The sequence below is a fragment of the Heliangelus exortis genome, chromosome 28 (genome assembly GCF_036169615.1).
Source record: "Heliangelus exortis chromosome 28, bHelExo1.hap1, whole genome shotgun sequence".
Taxonomy (NCBI): Eukaryota; Metazoa; Chordata; class Aves; order Apodiformes; family Trochilidae; genus Heliangelus; species Heliangelus exortis.
The window spans coordinates 2,891,663-2,910,060 of record NC_092449.1 but is presented as its reverse complement, the minus strand read 5'-3'; the positions used below and the strand labels follow the sequence as shown (position 1 = coordinate 2,910,060).

General features: G+C 46.0%; 1 protein-coding gene across 1 annotated transcript; it reads right to left on the bottom strand.

Moving 5' to 3' along the window:
- Positions 1-4,575: 4,575 nt before the first annotated feature.
- On the bottom strand, positions 4,576-16,968 carry SIN3B (SIN3 transcription regulator family member B). The gene is made up of 19 exons (XM_071728187.1): positions 16,822-16,968; positions 16,096-16,202; positions 15,416-15,569; positions 14,162-14,425; positions 13,687-13,830; positions 13,326-13,448; positions 12,144-12,233; positions 11,597-11,715; positions 10,682-10,889; positions 9,934-10,050; positions 9,334-9,572; positions 8,896-9,079; positions 8,076-8,670; positions 7,400-7,569; positions 6,692-6,865; positions 6,321-6,413; positions 5,933-6,027; positions 5,313-5,517; positions 4,576-4,927 (listed from the first exon to the last, which is right to left on the bottom strand). Exons 1-19 carry the CDS (start codon positions 16,918-16,920, stop codon positions 4,697-4,699), a joined length of 3,411 nt encoding a protein of 1,136 aa, XP_071584288.1. The 5' UTR covers positions 16,921-16,968; the 3' UTR covers positions 4,576-4,696.
- Between the last annotated feature and the right edge of the window lie 1,430 nt (positions 16,969-18,398).

Below are 18,398 nucleotides of genomic sequence, written 5' to 3'. Positions count from 1 at the left end.
TGTGACAAGTCCAAGATCTCTGCAAGAAGACTCATATAAAATGGACTGTGTCCTCCGAGACACCACCACCATCATTTTAATCAAATTATTCCACGCAGTTCATGCATCAGAGGATTGTTGTTGGGAGAACAAGTTTGTTTCCCTGTGAGCAAGCAGCAGGCTGCAGAGAGAGCAGAGTCTCCTTTTGTTGTGGCAACGGAAGTGCTGAGAATGATGTAAAGGAAACTCCTATCAGATCTGGGTCACAGCATCACAGCTTCATTTGCAAAAAAATCTACACGTTCATTTGGTGTGCAGGGCTCCACGGGAGGTACAGTTAAACATGTTATTCCCCAGGAAGCAGGGGGGAGGTGGAAGGAAAGGCAGGTGGAGTGTTATTTTCCTGGTTGCAGTTGTCTTGTCTTAACCTGGAGCAGATGTGCTTCTGGGTTCCAGAATGTCAGAATGTTTGGGCCAGGATAAAGGTGATTTTCTGTCTTGTACTTGCTTTCTGCTAAGTCTCTTGTAGGTAGTTGCACTTGCTGAAATTAACAGCAAGTTTCTCAGAGTATTCCATCCCAAATACCTCATCCTCAGTATAATTTGAGGGATCACGAGGGCCGAGCCACCCCCTTACCAGCTGATTGGCCTCACCTGAGATCACCAGCAGAAGTGCTGGGCACCACCCCCTTATCAGAAGTGCTGGGCACCACCCCCCTATCAGAAGTGCTGGGCACCACCCCCTTATCAGCTGATTGGTCTCACCTGAAATGCTATAAAAGGCCACCAGCAGAAGCTTCCGTGGGCCTGTCCTTCCTGTTTCCCTTCTTCTTCCCTTCTTCTTCCCTTCTTCTTCTTCTTCCCTTCTTCTTCTTCTTCCCTTCTTCTTCTTCTTCCCTTCTTCTTCTTCTTCCCTTCTTCTTCTTCTTCCCTTCTTCTTCTTCCCTTCTTCTTCTTCTTCCCTTCCCTTCTTCTTCCCTTCTTCCACCTGGCATCCTGGAAGGATCCCATCCATTTGCCTGCCTGTTCCTGCCTCCAGTTCCCAACTGCTGCCAACTCCAGGAGTCCAGCCTGGACTTTCCCAGAGCTGCCCTGCAGCCTTGGTTGACGTGAGAGCTATTGGGGGAAAGGGGGGAGGAATGTGGTATCCATTTTCTTATATATATATATATATTTAGCAATTTTCCCCATTTATCATTACTGTTTCATTAAAATTGTGTAGTTTAGTCTCCAACCCATAAGTCTCTCTCCCTTATTCTCTCTCCTTTCTTATGGTGGAGCAGAGAGAGATTAATAGAGAGCGTCTGCCATGGGTTTAATTGCCAGGCCAGTGTTAAACCCTGACACAGAACTGGATCAGTTGCATGTCTGTTGTATTTAGCATGCAAGCACCTGGGGGACAGGCCTGGACCCTATTTTTGCACCACACCTCTTATGGCAAAGGTGCTGTGAGAAACAAACCAAGCTGCAAAAAGATATGTGGGTTAGAGCTACTGAGATGATTAAGGGAGTGGAACATCTCCCTTATGAGGAAAGGCTGAGGGAGCTGGGTCTCTTTAGTTTGGAGAAAAGGAGACTGAGGGGTGACCTCATCAATGTTTTCAAATATGTAAGGGGTGAGTGTCAGGGAGATGGAGTTAGGCTTTTCTCAGTGGTGACCAGTGATAGGACAAGGGGTAATGGGTGTAAATTGGAGCACAGGAGGTTCAAGTTGAATATCAGAAAAAATTTTTTTACTGTAAGGGTGACAGAGCCCTGGAACAGGCTGCCCAGGGGGGTTGTGGAGTCTCCTTCACTGGAGACATTCAAAACCCACCTGGACACGTTCCTAGGGGATGTACTCTAGGGGGCCCTGCTCTGGCAGGGGGAGTTGGACTAGATGATCTTTCGAGGTCCCTTCCAACCCCTAGGATTCTATGATCTATGCGGGTTGGTTTTATTTTTTTTTTTAAACCTATTTCTTCGTGGAGCAACTGTGCCACCCCATGGCCTCCCCTGCTCTTGGCCAGACATGGGCCTTTGCTCTCATTCATCTCAGTCTGTGGGCTGCCTTGAAGAGAAGTTCATCCACCTTTGTATTTTTCTACCACTTAAAATCCAGTTTCAGGTGTGAGACAACCAATTCTGGGGCTTGTCAGAAAATTAATTTCAACCAAGTGAGAGCTGTGGGCTTTTTAAAACCAATATTTTATTATACTTGAATGTGCAAATAAATATTAAAAACAAAAAAAAAAAAAAAAAACCCAAACCAAACCTACATTCAAAGAGCTGGCAAAGCAATTAAAAGCCCAAAAGTAAAGATCCTTCAAAAAGAAATGGCAGTACAAACCCTTGGCTCAAGGTTGTGCTAGCAGATAGACAGCGGGTCAGACATTGGCAAGCCACTCCCAAACCTGCACTGCCTGCTCATTCCATTCACATCCTTTGCTACTATCATTTTTGAGACAAGAGCACTGGAAAGGGCTTTGTCTTCATCTCTTCAGATTATAAATTAAGGTTTACAAAATAAGGATGCTTAAAAATACCTGAAGGTACACTTAAAAAGGGGGAGATGGAACAGGACGGCACACGGGCAACGCTAAAACCTTGGTACACTTGGAATCAAATGCATTTTAAGCCACGATTGCAACCTATTTTCTAGTAAACATTTTACTGTATCATAAAATGGTAAAATTTGGCACAGTTGTCATGTCTGCTGGAGGACAGCAGAGAGGTGAACAGGCCCGAAGTGTATTTACTTGAGCTGTCTGGAAGCAAAAGGGGGATTTCTGTGCTTTACACTGAGCTTGTCCCCCCTGCTCCTCCACCCAGCCCACAGGTGGTTGGTGGCTTTTGTCACAAGCACAGGGAAAGAACATTCAGATCATTTCAGCAACCAAAATTTAACAGAGATCCAGACAACGAGAACAAGAGTTCTTGATGAAAAGTCCTCTGCTGGGCAGTGGTTGTGCAAGTGGCCACAAATGCCAGAGACTGGCCTCCCTCCTTCCCTCCTACAGATTATTTTGCAAAAAAGACAAAGAGTTCAGTACAGTTTTCTATTAAACGTACCCCAAAGGCCAATTTTTCTACTGTCAAGTGAGACAATTGCAAAACCAAATGTTGTACAGTGGAAATAACCCAGGACAAATCCTACAGGCTGCTACTTAGGTCTGGCAGACATTATAACCTAAAAATCAAAGCCACAAAAAATATTGGGGGTGGAGGGGTTATTACCCCAAAAGCCAGGAAAAAATGATGGAAGCAGAGCTGCAAGGAGGCTGGATCTGCCTCCAGACATGATGTTTGTAACACACTTCATGGACAGTGTGCTTGCCCTTGGCCCCTGGAAAACAAGAATGAAGTCACAGTGGGGCTGCAGGACAGACACAACTGAACTTTTAGAGTTTTCAATAAAGTCAGACAATTTATGTAGCCTTCTGCATGGTTCAGGGTAGATTTTTTGTTAGGATTCATTTCAAAAAAAAAAAGCTTAGATAGAAGTACAGATGATTCAGTGGAAAAGCTTGTCTGCGATGGCTGTGGCTGGATCCAGCACTGCCCATTACAGGTTTCCATGTGTCACTGCAATTCCAGCATCTGTGCTGACCCAGCAGGAACAGGGAAGTTATTTGGGACAAACCTCAGCCACTGCGCTGCGTGAGCTCCATCTGCTGCTGCTCCTGAAGTGCTGCAGCCCAGCAGAACCACGGAGTCCGGGCATGCACAAAGGAAAGTGAAGCTCCTGCCTCCCGAGGCTGTCAATCAACATGCAAAATACAAAAAACCAAGAGGCCAGACCTGGCGATGGATAATTCCTCCCCAAGCACATGCTCCAAGCAGCTCCAGAGCTGAGAAGGCAGAGGCTGGAGCAGATGCTGAGTTCATAAAGCACGGTGATGGGATCCTGTGCACATCTGCTGGGGGGCAGCTGGGGGCCAGGGCTGCCTTGTGCTGCAGATGGTGCTGCAGACTGCAGCCCAGGGAGCTCCAGTTCGTGCTCCAAAATACTTGGTTGATAAGTGAGAGCCTGAGTGTTTAGTATGTTCACCCTTCTCTCAGTTTTGGCATTTTTCTCCCCAGAGCACGAGTCACAAATAATTAGAACTGCATTCATTGCCTTATTAGCAGGGGTGGATAATGAAGCAGCCCAGATCTGGGTGAGGGATCTGTGCCAGGTGCTCTCAGCTCTGCTGGCACTGGACGGTTTCACTGAAGAGTTCTGCAGGCTCCAAGATGGTATCAGTTCAGGAAGACAGGCAACATTTAACCCTTCAAAGTGGAAGCAGCTGCCAGCATCTGCTCAAACACCAGCCCAGCTCCAGCTCTCCAACAAAGTCACTGGTGGTAGTTCACCCAGAGCCTGACTCCCTCATTCAGCCTTCCAGTTCTGGCTGGACAGCAGTGGCCTCCAGCAAGGAAACTGCTTCTCCTCTCTGGCAGAGGAAGGTAAATGTCTCTAAGCCAGAAACAATTCAAAGCCCTACACTAAAAATTGGGTGGCAATGCTGAGAGCCCTCTTCCCATAAAGCTTTTTAAAAGTCTCTTCATGATGGCTGGAGGATTACACTGCAAGGAGACAAGTCTATGCCATGGATAATACACCATAATCCAAAGTAAAATGCTGTTTGGATAAATATCATTAATACATACATTGCATTCCCACCACTATTCTGAGAGTAAATGTGTTTCATCAGCAACGCTCCTACTTCTCTTGGTCCCAGGAACAATCCTCTGGTCATGGTGAAGCTGGACGGCGACTGTACTGAACTCTGTATCTGTTCACTGGGACCCCGTGGACATTCACTGTCTCACAGGTTGTTTTACAGGGCACCATCTCCTCATCTTCATCTCCCATCAGCCAGTCTTGAACTACATCAGCTGCCTCCATGGTCACATTCTCTTCGAGCCACCGATTGTGCCACTCTTCAAACTGCTGGTGATGCTTCAGCAGCACCATGGGCTGGACCTGAAAGCAAGACAGGAAAGATCACTGAGAGGTTTCTGGGGAAGAAGGCAAAACCCTCACCACTTGTGCTTCTGAGATGTGCCTGCTTTACAACACAAACAGCAAACAGGAAACTGCATACCTGCACCTAAAGATCTCTATTTCTGAATGTCTGCCACTGCCCCGTAAAATCTGCACAGCAAAGAAAAGGCTGCTAAACTAAACCAAAGTACAGAGCATTTACCAGCTCTCCTCCATGTTTCATCTGACACAGAGCAGTAACTTCTTTCTGGGTGTAGTTTGCAGGAATTCAGCCACAAGACTTCTTATCAGTACCTGTCTTTTGGCTCACATTCTCAACCTCTGCTACTTCCTGAGCTGTGGGGGAGAGGGATAGGAGATGTACCTGCTTGGCTCTGCAGAGAGCTCCCTTCCTGTACATGTAATCCTCTGAGTTCATGATGAACATCATTTTGTGGGTGTTGAGCTTGAACCTGCAGTCCACGTTGCAGGCACTTTCCACCCCAATCAGCCTCTTCCAGGAGCTCTTCACTTCACTCCGCAGAGCCCTCACTTGCTTGCACTGCCACTTGCGAAACTTCTTGAGGTTTCTAGAACAAAAGAAGGATCAAGAAGCATGTGTCATGCTTGGCTATCTGTTCTCTTAAGCCAGCTGACAGCACAAGGATTAAATTTGTATTTCCACATTTAGCTTTCAGACTTTCTCCAGGATCTTCCTCCATACACAAATATTTAACGCTGTGGGAACACATAAAGGCTGCAAATCCCTCCCAGAAAGGACTGAGACAGCCCCACTCCATTTTAAACACAATTTCATGAACAAGCCTCAGTGCAGTTGCTGTGAATTTTTTCTCCAGCATTCTTACACAGTGTACTGCACTCCAACAGCCCCTTTGGACCTCAAAGATGAGCACGTTTCTCTAGATCTGCACATCACTGCCACATGTGCAGAGGTGAAGCAGCAGCAGCTGCTGCAGTGTGACTCAGGAGAGGGAGCATGCTCACCTTTGCAGAAAGACTGGTTTCAGTAAGAAGCCATCATTCTGGTTGTTTGGAGCTCCTTCCACCCCAACGTACTGCTCCATGTAGTTGGCCAGGTGCTACACAAGGGAGACCAATTTCAAGTCAGATTTCTTTCTCATTGAGACAAACACCACTGCAAAGAACTAATTTATTTCCAAGCTTCTTTTTAATGAAACTGATTTCTGTTGAAACTCTTTTGCTTAACAACCCCATTTCTGTCAATGACCACAGCCCCAGATGTAATCTTCCCACCTGCCAGGGAAACTTCTCCTGGCAAAGTCTCACAGTTTGGAACAAGAAAGCAGGAAAACTATGTCAGACACCTGCTCTGTCTGTGGTACAGAAGACTCCATGGTCACTGTGATATTACCTGGACCTCCACTGGATCTTCTGTCTGGGTCTCTTCTGTATCCAGAAGCTCAATGGTCATGATCACCTGTCCTTTCCGCTGAAGAAACATCACCTGTAATAAAGTCACAGACACAAGTATTGGTAATAAAGTATACAGACACATGGGTTTACTATGATGCTGAATGTTCACAAGTCACTTGAACAACAAGTATGAGCTTGGAGAGCAATTTTCAGGGAGCCAGTATGGGCTTCACTGGCTTTACTCTGGTTCTGGTAACTTCTCTCCATACTGCTCTCTCTCACCATTGTGGCCTTGGAGCTTTAAACTCATTTCTCCCAGGTAAAGTGTGAAAGTCAAGTTTATGAAGTTTTCTGGCCTCAAGTTCTTACCTTGAAGCAGTTCTCATCTGCCATGCAACGTTCAGCCTTCCACTGATAACTTGTTTCCTTTGCTGCCCGGACACACCTAGAGGATAAGTTACCTCCAGCAGCACCTCGCTTCCTCTCGTTCAAATAGAGCTCAACAACCTTCAAGCAGATGTCATCACTCACTAGATGGTGAAGCTTCCAGTAAAAAAAAGGGGGAATTTAGTCAGTAAGAGTTATCTCTAGTGTATTATGAAAGGAGCACAAAACTCAGCACAGCATCACACCTCAGACCAAGTCCCAAAGCTTTAACTCTGGAGACTTTGCACATTTCATTTTTTCATCACTTTGCAATAAAAGGAACAGAGCAGAGTGTGGGGCTGATGTTCCTTAACTGTAACAAAACTACAACCAGAAAGGTTTGGTAAAAAGGACTGTACTGGGTCGGGTTGTGGTTTTTTTGCCTTAGATGTATTTTGGGAATGGCAGAATTTTGAAGATGGGAACTTCAAACATGTTGGAAAGGGCCAGGAAGAGTAAATCCCCTAAGGTGGTCCCTGTGCTGAAGCTGAACTATCTCACTGGAATGTTTCCCCTCCACAGGTAACTTTGCTATGAATCTGCTTTACACTTTGTGAGTCCTTGCACCACAGGGTACTGTGAGAAACCTCTGTCTGTAGAAGGGAGATGTGCAGCCCCCCAAACACACAGCACAACCATCAACTTAATCACCTGACGAACAATATTCTGCACCAGTTTGTCCATGGTAAAGCCAATATAGGCATGGATAGTGAACATCTCCCTCAGAGTGTCCTCATACTGTGTTGGGTCAATATTCCCATCCAGCAGACTCCTCACCATATCCAGGAAGGCAGGGTAGTACTCCTCCAGTTCCACCTCACCTGCATGGGGAAAAAGTGCAGTCAAGAAGGGGGAAGTCAAGAAGGGACAACACTGCTCAAGAACCATGAAATTCAGTACCCAGAACATGCTGAGGACAGACAGTTCTCTGCAGGGAGTGCTGACAGACTGTAACACTTTAATCTCACCTTCTTCATGACTGCCTGGGTTACTTAATTATTTTGTTGCAGAGACATTTACAGTTTAAGTCCAAGTAACAGATTAATAAATACAATGAGATGCCTGAGAACACCTGAGAGCAGAGGGCTGTGTGAAGTCTCTATGAACTACAGGAGAGCCCTCAGAAGATAAATTACAAATTTGCATATGTTAAATTAGCTTTATCTACAAACCACAAACACAGTGATTTGCACAGATGATCACAAACAGAGAGGTTGGCACCTCTACATTCCTTACAGACTTTCCTGCTGGTCTCAGTTGTTCAGATACATAAAATCAACCAGCAGCCAGAGCACTAAGAACAGACTGTGTCCCAGATGATCCTTACTTGGTTGCTTCAGTCTTAGTTCCATGGCTGGATCATTGGTTTTTTCTTTTCTTCCCTCACACAGGAGCTTTTCTCTCTCTTTTTCAGTCCTATATTCTAGCAGCTGCTTCTGAGCTTGGCGATAAATCTTTAGGAGCCTTGAGCAGAGAGTCTGGTGAAGGCGGAGGAAGAAATACCAATTGTTATTGACAAAGAACAGACTGTAAACATCATCCAGAGTGTTGTGGGGCTCAGCAGCTGTCACGTCACAGAAGGTTGCTTTCATCTCCAAAGGGCTGCTTGGAGGCCCAGGCACGTGTTTTTTCCGTAGCTCAGGAGTATCCAGGTTCTGCCCTTGATGGTTTTCTCTGTCCTCATCTGTTGATTCTTCAGAAATACTGTGCTCGGGGGGCTGAGAGAAAAACAGCTCAGGTATGAAATGATGCACTATCTGCCGGATGGTTGCTTGATCCTCCTTTTGGATTGTAGGCTGTCTTTTTACATAATAGCTGATAAGAGAGGCTGCATCTTCCAAAATCTGCTTATCTTCATAGATAAAGATAAGATGAGGCTCGTTTGTGGATGAACTTCTCCCCTCTGAATGCTGCTCCTGATGCTGTAATCAAGAGACAAATAGATAAAGATCCTTCCAATCCATGCTCAAGAGCCATTCCTGCCAGAAGAAATAAGCCAGTATTAACACTATGCTTGGGATGGGCATTTTTGCCTGAGAACTCCTCAGAGCACTATCACTTCACCACGGTCCCAGGTGCTATGTCAGCATCTAGATAACACTACAAGGGAAGGACACATAGGATGGGTTCTTTACCAGCACACACACCTCATCATAGACACTCTCAATTTCATTCAGCAAGCTCTTGGAACGTAAAGCTTTGGTGTCATTTTGTTTGAAGTTGACAGCCTGGTGGTCCAGTGACTTCAAGTAGGCTTTCTCATACTGCTCCCTCCAAATCTTGTTGAAGCCTTGCTGGGCCTCCCGCCACTCCTCCTCTTTTGCTTTCAACCTGCAGAAATGCATCAGCTGCTTCAGTTCAAAAGGACAACCACAGAAATACAAGCAAAAGCATTTTTAATGTTGCCAACTGTGAGGCACTAAAAACCTTTCTGTACTCCTGGAAGCAGTAAACAGCTTTGAAAACACCCCACCACTGAAGAGGAGTTATCATGTGAAAGAGCATCTCCAAAAAACAGTTGTTGAAAAATGCTTTTGAAATTCTGTGTCAGCTTCTTAAGGTGAACACAGGAAAACGGGAATTACCTCTTCAGAACAACAGGAACTGCAGTGACTGGGTTTTTCTTAAGGCTTTCAATGATCTCTGGTGCTTTATCACCATAGATACGATAGATGGCCCTGCGCTGGATCACTTCTGATGTTCCTCCCAAGCAATCATCCAGACGAAATTTCTCCTGATCCTCCTGAGTCAGTCGAGACAATTTCTTCTGCACACTCTCCAGCACACGTATTGTGGCCAAATTGGTCTCCAAGACAACATCCAACTGTTAAAAAGAGTTCCCAAAAGACACAGTTTAAGAAAAGGCATAGCAGAAAAATGGAGACCAGCAGCCTCAGGTTTGTGGCAGGCATTCCAGCCCCACTGGGTGGAGCTAGGAAGCATCAGCAAGGTTTCTTACTGGAAAATAAACAGCCACTTCTCCCAAAGGTAATGTGCTTTTTAGAACTGCACTCGTGGCTAGAAAGAACTATTAGACTCCAAGAAAGTAGATTGAACCAACAAACACTAATAGAACTTCAAGTAATTCACTGTCAATTAATTCACTCAGAATCCTCACAGCTAAAAGTTTTGCATTCTGAAAAGGCAGAGGGGCAGAAAGGAAGCTCAGCAGAGAGCAGAGGTACCTCAAACCTCTCATCTTCACAGCGGTGCAACTGCTCCTCATAAGGAGTCTTCTTGGAGCTGACAAAAGTGGAGTCTTCAGACCAGGATGGAAATGAAACCCAGGTATCATTTAATACCTGCAACAGTGCCAAGACATGACATTGAACAGAGCATTATGAGCCCAGAGTTGTTCTGATAACTTCTCTGTTTCATTTTTTGCACAGTTCTCCCCTGAGTTTCCATTGAAACTTTCAGACCAAGTTCAGGAGTCACTGCCATGACTGCTCACACAGAGTCACTCTTCAGTAATCTGCAGCTTTCACTGAACAAGGCAGAGTTGCCCACACCAGCAAGAGGTGGGAGCACCTCTGCTGAGGTGCCTGTTCTCAGTGCCTAGGACACTGCCTCACCATCTTTTATCTGTTTCAGGAGAAAAACTGTTTCTAAAAAGCTGTATTGATCTCCACAGCCAGAAAATTAATTTCAGGGTATTGAATATTCTTTTCTGTCTGTAGGAATAAACTTGTGCATGCACACACTCGAAATGCTTTTGGCCTGAAAGACACAATTTGAGATGGGGTTAGATAAAATTAGTATGATGCACGGGGATACTCTAATTCCAATAAAATGGATGAAAAACAGCTGTCCAATTAAAGCTGGCTAACTATCACCAAAGAGGGGAATCCACACACAGAAGCTGTAGCATTAACTACGTGTTATGTACGTGCAGTGTGTGTTGAGGGACTGGAAAGGTTGATCCCAAAGTACCTCCTTGCAAATGGCTGTTCTTCCACTGCACTTGGGCTGCTGGTAGGTTTTTGGGAGAGCCCGGTAACTGGATCCGATGCGTTTGCAGGAAGCGTAATCAATTTCCCGACTCATCCCATCCCCAGATCTGTCACTCAGTGGAGAAGCAAATGAAAGCTCTTTCACACCAAGAAAGGACTTGAACTGTGCGAAGAGTTCTGGGAATTTCCTTCAAAAACACAAGTATGTGATTTTTTTTGTTATTTCTTCCTGACAGTTTTCAGGCGGTTAATGTGCAGCGTGAAAGGGAGGGAGGGAATCTAAAAAAAAATTAGCATTGCAGTGTGAAATCTTTTACTGACACTTTACCTCTGTTACCTTTCTCTCTGAATTGCTTTATGGGTTTTTTTTACTTATGGTAGGAAAAGAATTTCCCTTCACAACTCCATTTAATACTCCCCCTAACTACTGAGGAGTCACTGATCCTCACTGTGGGACTCTCCTTCTTCTGTTGGAAGCCAAACAGCACAAAAGGCTCACAACAGAGCTAAAACTATTTATTCTTTTCACAGATCTGCTGAAATTTCATGTTTGCATCTGTATTATATTTTGAGATGAGAACAGGGAGTGTGAACAAAAAACACCTTCCAGAATTTATGAGATTCTCTGCCCACAATGATTTAGTGTAACATCAGGTACTCTGCTGCTTGTGAGGCTTTCAAATGGATGCACAGACAGAGGAAAACATCCTCCCCAAAATGCTCTTTAAGAGCTGTGATATGTTAAAAGATGCAGATTTTATTGCTCCTCTTTTTAGCTTTCAATTTCTTGCATGCTACCTAGAAGACATTTCTGAAGTTAAACTCAAATCTTGAGTAACAAAGTTCATAATATCTACCAAAAAGTAACACAGTGAGAAAGCAGTCAGTAACTTACCCTAAAAATGGTGTAACCAGCTGGAGCAGCTCAGAGCCAGAGACCAGCTCCTGGTTGAAGAGAGCAATGCAACGAAGAAAATTTTCATAGACTTCCTGGCTCTTTAGCACCCTCCGTACCTAAAGCACAGTTTGGAGAGAAATGATCAGATCACTTAACACCATTTTTATTTAATTCATATTCTATATATGCCTGAACCATGGATAAAGTGACAAACCTGTCTACACTGCAATGTAAAAAGAGAGTATGCACAAAAATGCCCCGTTTCAAACAATAACCTAGGAACTACAGAAGGTGCCGTGAGGAAACACACTGAAAAAGAATAAAACCCTATGTTTTTAAAACAAGCATTCAGGAAAAAGTTAATTATCAGTTTCTATCTTCCACACCCTCCTATTTTCTCTTTTTTTTGGTCTGTCTCTCTCTGTCACTTGAAAAGGCAGGGGATTACTAAGTACTGACACATGGACTGTACAGGAAACTATTAAAAACCCCATAAATGGCTGAAAATAAGTCCACAGGAGGTGAGAAGAGGCCAAATACTGACCTTGTCAAAGAAGGAAAACTCTTGCAGTGTTCCATATTTTCCCACTGTTGCTACTGACAGATCTTTGGTACCTCGCAGTTTCATTTTCTTCTGTGAAAAGAAAAAGCAGTTATACTTAGAATGTTGTGACTCAAATGCTCCCAAATTCCACTTTGCTGACCCCTAACAGCTCTCTGCAAAGGCTGAAATTCTTTGTTTCTCAACCAGTGATCTACCATTGCTGTGTCACAGCAACCACCATCAGGTGACTCCCAGCTAGGAAGAACAAACAACAAAAAGGATCACTTCAGAAAGAATTCATAGAATCCTAGAATCCTAGAATCCTAGGGGTTGGAAGGGACCTCGAAAGATCATCTAGTCCAACCCCCCCTGCCAGAGCAGGGCCCCCTAGAGTACATCCCCTAGGAACGTGTCCAGGTGGGTTTTGAATGTCTCCAGTGAAGGAGACTCCACAACCCCCCTGGGCAGCCTGTTCCAGGGCTCTGTCACCCTTACAGTAAAAAAATTTTTTCTGGTATTCAACTTGAACCTCCTATGCTCCAATTTACACCCATTACCCCTTGTCCTATCACTGGTCACCACTGAGAAAAGCCTAACTGCATCTCCCTGACACTCACCCCTTACATATTTGAAAACATTGATGAGGTCACCCCTCAGTCTCCTTTTCTCCAAACTAAAGAGACCCAGCTCCCTCAGCCTTTCCTCATAAGGGAGATGCTCCACTCCCTTAATCATCTCAGTAGCTCTGTGCTGGACTCTTTCAAGCACTTCCCTGTCCTTCTTGAACTGAGGGGCCCAGAACTGGACACAATACTCCAGGTGTGGCCTCACCAATGCAGAATAGAGGGGGAGGAGAACCTCTCTCGACCTACTAACCACACCCTTTCTAATGCACCCCAGGAAATTCCAAAAGAAAGATTTCTTTGTAGGACTGAACTGTCCCTTTCCAGTGTCAATACTTAGTTTAGCTTAGCACTCAGCATGTTACCACACACGTTTAAGAATCTTTTTTAAATTCCCTTCTACAGTAATTCTTGTTTTAAACATAATGTAAAATTTTGTTTCTTCTACCCAACACTTATATACCTCAAAGGCACTACTCATTACAGCTTTATCTATGCAATTATCTAACCACAACAAGCAGTATCAGGTTATTCTGAATTTTTGTTTGTTAAAAGATACCTTTGCTGGGCCAGAAACAGGACGCAGTAACAGTGGTCTGGATCTTTTTTTGCTATGTTCCAGATTCTTCTCATGCTCAGTTTTCTGGACACTGTTCACTTCACATGGTCCATTGCCTGTGAACTGAAGTAAATAAAGAATTATTTCAGTGTTGTCCTCTCAATCAGCACAGATAGAGGCTCCTATAGATCAGAACAGGAGAGAGAGCACGTAGTTAAGTCACCTGTTTGGCAAAATTTCCAAGTTCATCTACAGGCTGTATGTTTTTTCCATAATTATTTTGCATTCCTAAAGCTTCTGTATGTCTTCTACATAAAACCAGAGTATTCAATATTCTGCCTCGTTCTAAGCACACACATACCAAAGACCTTTTAGCTTCTGGAAGGAACTGTCCAAACTCAGAAAGCAGATCCTCCTGGCCCCTGAACAGATTTGCTACTTCAGTAAACACTTCTTCCTCTGACATGCCTCGGAAGGGTCGGCCTTTAGTGTTCAGCTGTTCTTTCTGAAAAGATACACACAGCTGTTAAGTCCAGAACAGACCTCACTCTGCAAGGAAATGCATCAGCTCAGCCAAAAACCTTATGCTACACAACCTATATTCACATAGATTATCACTAAATCAACCAAATTTTAGTAAAGACAGATCTAGATAGGACCACTTTAAACCTCAGACCCTGGAAAGTTCTTCAGTTTTCACACTTCTATCATTTTGTGTGAATATCTGGTGGACAAAGATGAGTGCTTCAGAACTGCATAAAGACACTTCCTTTGACAACAACTACTCAAACAGTTACAGTGCAAACCCCCAACCACCTAAATGGAAGAGTTTTTACCTGGTAAGTATGAAGAATTTCTAAAAAAGATCTGTAAATTTCTGGGTGGTCAAGGAAACGCGTTTTGATCTTATTCACGTAACTGATTGCATTATTGAACTCCACAGAATCAGACTCCAGAGAAATTTGAGATTTATCTTCTTTGTATGGAAGCTGTTGCCTGAACTCCTCAGAGCAGTCACTGTGATTGTGTGAATTCTCTTGGGAGTAATGCAACAACAGCCCACTGCCAGGGAGAGCACTGGGGACGGGCTCAGAGGTCACCTGGTGGCATGAGAGACAGACAGTGACTTGTACAGAAACAGCAGTGCAAGTTCAACAACAGCCTAGTGCTGGGATTTTCAAGCTGTTTAGCTAAAAAAGATTACTCTGTGAAGAAAATTAAAAAAAAAAAAAAAAGTAATTAGCCAGTAAATTTCCCCACCTCATTTATTAACACCATCAGTTTCAAAAATATCCTGTAAGTCAAATCTGGCTGATGAACCATCTGACTCCTTACTGGTGGTGACTCTCACCACCTTATCCACTACACTGGAGAGGGGGAATTAAAAAATATTCACTGCTGTTTCTGTTCCCACTGCTTTGTTTCAGAGGAACTGACAGATTTAAGAAACATTCAAACAGAAGGCTCTTAAAGATGCTAAATTTCTAAGGAACTGAGAGATCTAAGGAAACTGATCTCTTAAAAGGCATTTACTGCTACTAATTAGTTAAACCACAAGTTTATCAGCAGAATGCAAGTAATAGCTCTGTTTCAGCCCCCACAGCCACAACAACAAAGCAGCAGAGGCCAATCTGTATTGCAGCAGCTCTTTCCTTGCAGGATGTTTCCAATCCTGTAGCAATCCCAGGAAGCAGGTTTTGCCTGTTGCCTGAACACATTTCCCACTGGCAGACTGGAAATGTGATGATTCTTTCAGGATCTCTTTTTGGAATGTCACTACAGACACCACACAGTGAGACTCTAAGGCAGCCTATCCAGCTAATTACAATTTCAGTTATCAAACCTTCCTGAAATATTTGGAGTTGCACTGGCACTTCCTGCAGGAATTTAATTCTGTGCAAGCTAAACTAACAACTGGTCTGAGAATAAATATTTAAATTTATATTACACCCATTATCAGAGACTGAAAACCACATAAAAACTTTAGCAACACACAATACAGGTAAATCTAGGTAGCCTGAGCTGTGCAAGAGATGTGTCTGGTGACACGTAGCACAATTTACTTGGAGAGTATAAGCTCTATAACCTACCTGACTGTTCAGAGGTGACTGTATACTCAACTTCCCATTCTTTGGAATTTCTATCCTGTAGCCCAGAGGGAGGAAAGCATTGAATCCTACAATGAGGTCAGGATGCTCATGGAATAGCTGGGAAACACGTCGGATTACTCCAGGTGTGTCAATGCTAAAATCAAGAAGAGTTTGTTACTTGTGTCCAAATCAGAAACACAAGTTAAGCCCAGCAAATTACTGAGGTTTCTGGAGCATCTGGCTTCTTAAGAGTCACAATTTATCAACAAGCAAGTTTGGGAACCTTAGGTTTAGGGTTAGCCTGACCTAATGACCACCATCCAACACACCTCATACTGGGAGTGTTGTCCACAGAGAGGAGATAGGAGTGTGCAGGTTACCCAAAACAGGCAGGACAGCCATCACCTCTGGGGCTGACAGGGGATGGAGAGGCTCTGCATTTAAATTTCTTCACTTATTTTCCAGATTGCATTTCAGGGCAGAAAGTACAAATAGATTTGTCTTTTCCTGTGGATTTTGCCTCTGGTACATGATGGACAGAGACCCTCCAGTGTCTAGTGACTGCAGCAGTGGGGGACAAGTCAGCAGGGTGGCCTACGTGTGTCTGTGTGTGGACGTGGAAAGGTCACTGGGGGACTCTGCCAAGGACAAGGAGGTCCTGGAGCAGCTCTGGGCTTTACCTCTGACTCTTGAATTCTTTCATGATCTCCAGGAACCCATTGTAGGTGGCGGGGTCGCTGCCGAAGCGGATCTTCACCTGGTCCAGGTAGGAAAGTGCATCCTCAACCTGTGGAAAAAAACGAGGGGTGAGGCCCAGAAAGGTGGAAGAGTCTCTGGGGCACCCAATGGCCCCATGATGGGAGCAGGAGCATCCCACGGCACTGAGGGAGATGGCAACAGGCCCCGGGGAGGGGCATAGGGGTAAGGCGGACCCCGGGGGGGCACCGCGGGTCCCGGGGTGCTGGAGATGGGTGGCAGGTACGGGGCGGAGCGCGGTACCGGGGAGAGGGGACCAGGCCCCCCGGAGAAGATGACTGCGGTACCGGGATGGGGAGAGGGGGAAGCGGTATAAAGGAGAGGTGGAAAGAGGCCGGGAGGGCTCACGGTGCCGGTGAAGGAGGGCGGGGGTAATCCCCGAGCCCCCGCCCCCCCCCCCCCAAGTCGTGGCGGAGGAGACAGGCACCGAGCGCTCGTTCAGCGACGCGGAGAGGGCTCGTTAGGTCACGGCGGAGTGGGCAGAACCATCCCGAGGATGGCGGTGGCGGCGGGGAAGAGAAGGAAGAGGAGGAAAAGCGGGGTGGTGGGGGGAGCGGGTCGAGGGCGGCAGGGAGCGGCCCTTCACCGGGGGAGGGGGAAGGGACGAATCCCGGCGATACCGGCTCCGCCGAGGCCATCTCCGCACTCACATGCACCGGCAGCTTCTCTTGCCCCGCAGCTCGGCCGCCGCCGCCGCCGCCCCATCGCGGGGCGCTGCCCCCCCGCCCGCCGCCGCCCCCCGCCGCCATGTTGCGAGTCGGGCACCAGCGCGCGCCCCCTTCACCCCTCGCCCCCCCCCCCCCACCGTCAGCGCGCGCGGGGCGCTCTGCGTCACCGCGCACGGAGGAGGCGGCGGCGGCGGCAGCACCGGCCCTGCCCCCCCCCCCATCCCCCTCCCCTCAGCGGAACCCGCCCGGACACCGTCTCCGCCGCTTCCGGCAGTTCGAGCGCCGTGGCGGGAGTAGCTCGTTAAGCTGAGGCTCAGCACCGGTACCGGTAGCGACCCGGTCAGCGGTCTGGAAGGGAGGAGAAGGGAATCAGCGGAGATCCCGGGTTGGGGTGTCGGTGTCTCGGGAAGGCCGCGGGGCTCCCTGAGGCTTCTCCTGAGCTCCGGCCCGCACCCAGCTCGGGTGTGATGAGGTAAAATGAGGGTGTAATGGGTAAAACGTGGGATTAGGATTTGGGTTTTTTTCCAGGTTTTCTTTTTTGTTTGTTTTTTTGTTTGTTTGTTTTGGTTTGTTTTTTCCCGTTCTCAGGTGCCTGTCCTGTGGCACACGGTAGCAGGGGTCTTGTGCCGTGGTGTCTGTGGGCTCTGAACAACCACAGCGAGAGAGGGAGCGCTCAGCAATGTTTAATGTTGGAACTCAGCCACCAAGGCAAAGGACAGGAAGAGAAATGGGGGTTTGGCTGATTTGTACCCCTCAGCCGTGCTTTTTACCCCACTGAACAGATCTGGGAGCCCTTACTGGTGTGACTCCGGCTCCCAGGAGAATTTCCTGCCCTGCAGCATTGCTTGCTTGAGTTTTCCCCACTTTTTTTTTTTTTTTTTTTTTTATTTTATTTTACAGCACACGTGGCCATAGTGCTCTGCTTAAGCAGAGGAGGGGTAGTTTGGGGACAGTGAAACTTCTCACAAACTGTAACCAGCTCGGGTTATTGCAGCAATTCCCTCTGCAGTAGGGACAACTCTGTTAGGGGTTGTGTACACACACTGCCCAGCCAGCAAGGTACCTGTGGAAACCAACCTCAGAATAAAGCATTTACTGGGGAGGAGGATTGGTCTTAAAATGTGCCAATTTTGTGCCTTAAAGTGTGCCAAAAATGTGCCACTCCCCTCAGGTGGTCCCTTGTCACCAGGCAGTTTGAACTCAGTAAAAATGGGTCAAGTTAAAAGCAAGGAGGAGAGGAGGGAAAAAAAAAATCATCCATGCTGCTTGCTTCTCCTTAGAGCATTATAGATAATTTGCATGATAGAAATTTGGGATGACAGCTTTTTTTCACTGTTACTCACCACTTGCAGCATCCCAGACAGTGATGGAGTGGTCCAGTGACCCCAGGTACAGATACTGATCAGCTTTGGAGAAGCAAACACTGCAAATGCCTTTCAGGAGAGGTAAGGGCTGAAAACAGAGGGTGAGGATTAGATTGTTATGCTGGGTAAAACAGATTGAAGATGCTTTAGTGTGTTCAGTGGTTATTCTATGTTTAAGAATAGAGGTAATAAATA

Excerpts from the sequence above, each read along its gene's own strand:
- SIN3B (XM_071728187.1), bottom strand. The coding sequence starts at position 16,920 with ATGGCGGCGGGGGGCGGCGGCGGGCGGGGGGGCAGCGCCCCGCGATGG. Across the intron at positions 10,051-10,681 it reads GAACAGCCATTTGCAAGGAG|GTATTAAATGATACCTGGGT; the intron begins GTACTTTGGGAT and ends GCACTGTTGCAG. Across the intron at positions 6,866-7,399 it reads TGCAGAATATTGTTCGTCAG|CTTCACCATCTAGTGAGTGA; the intron begins GTGATTAAGTTG and ends TTTTACTGGAAG.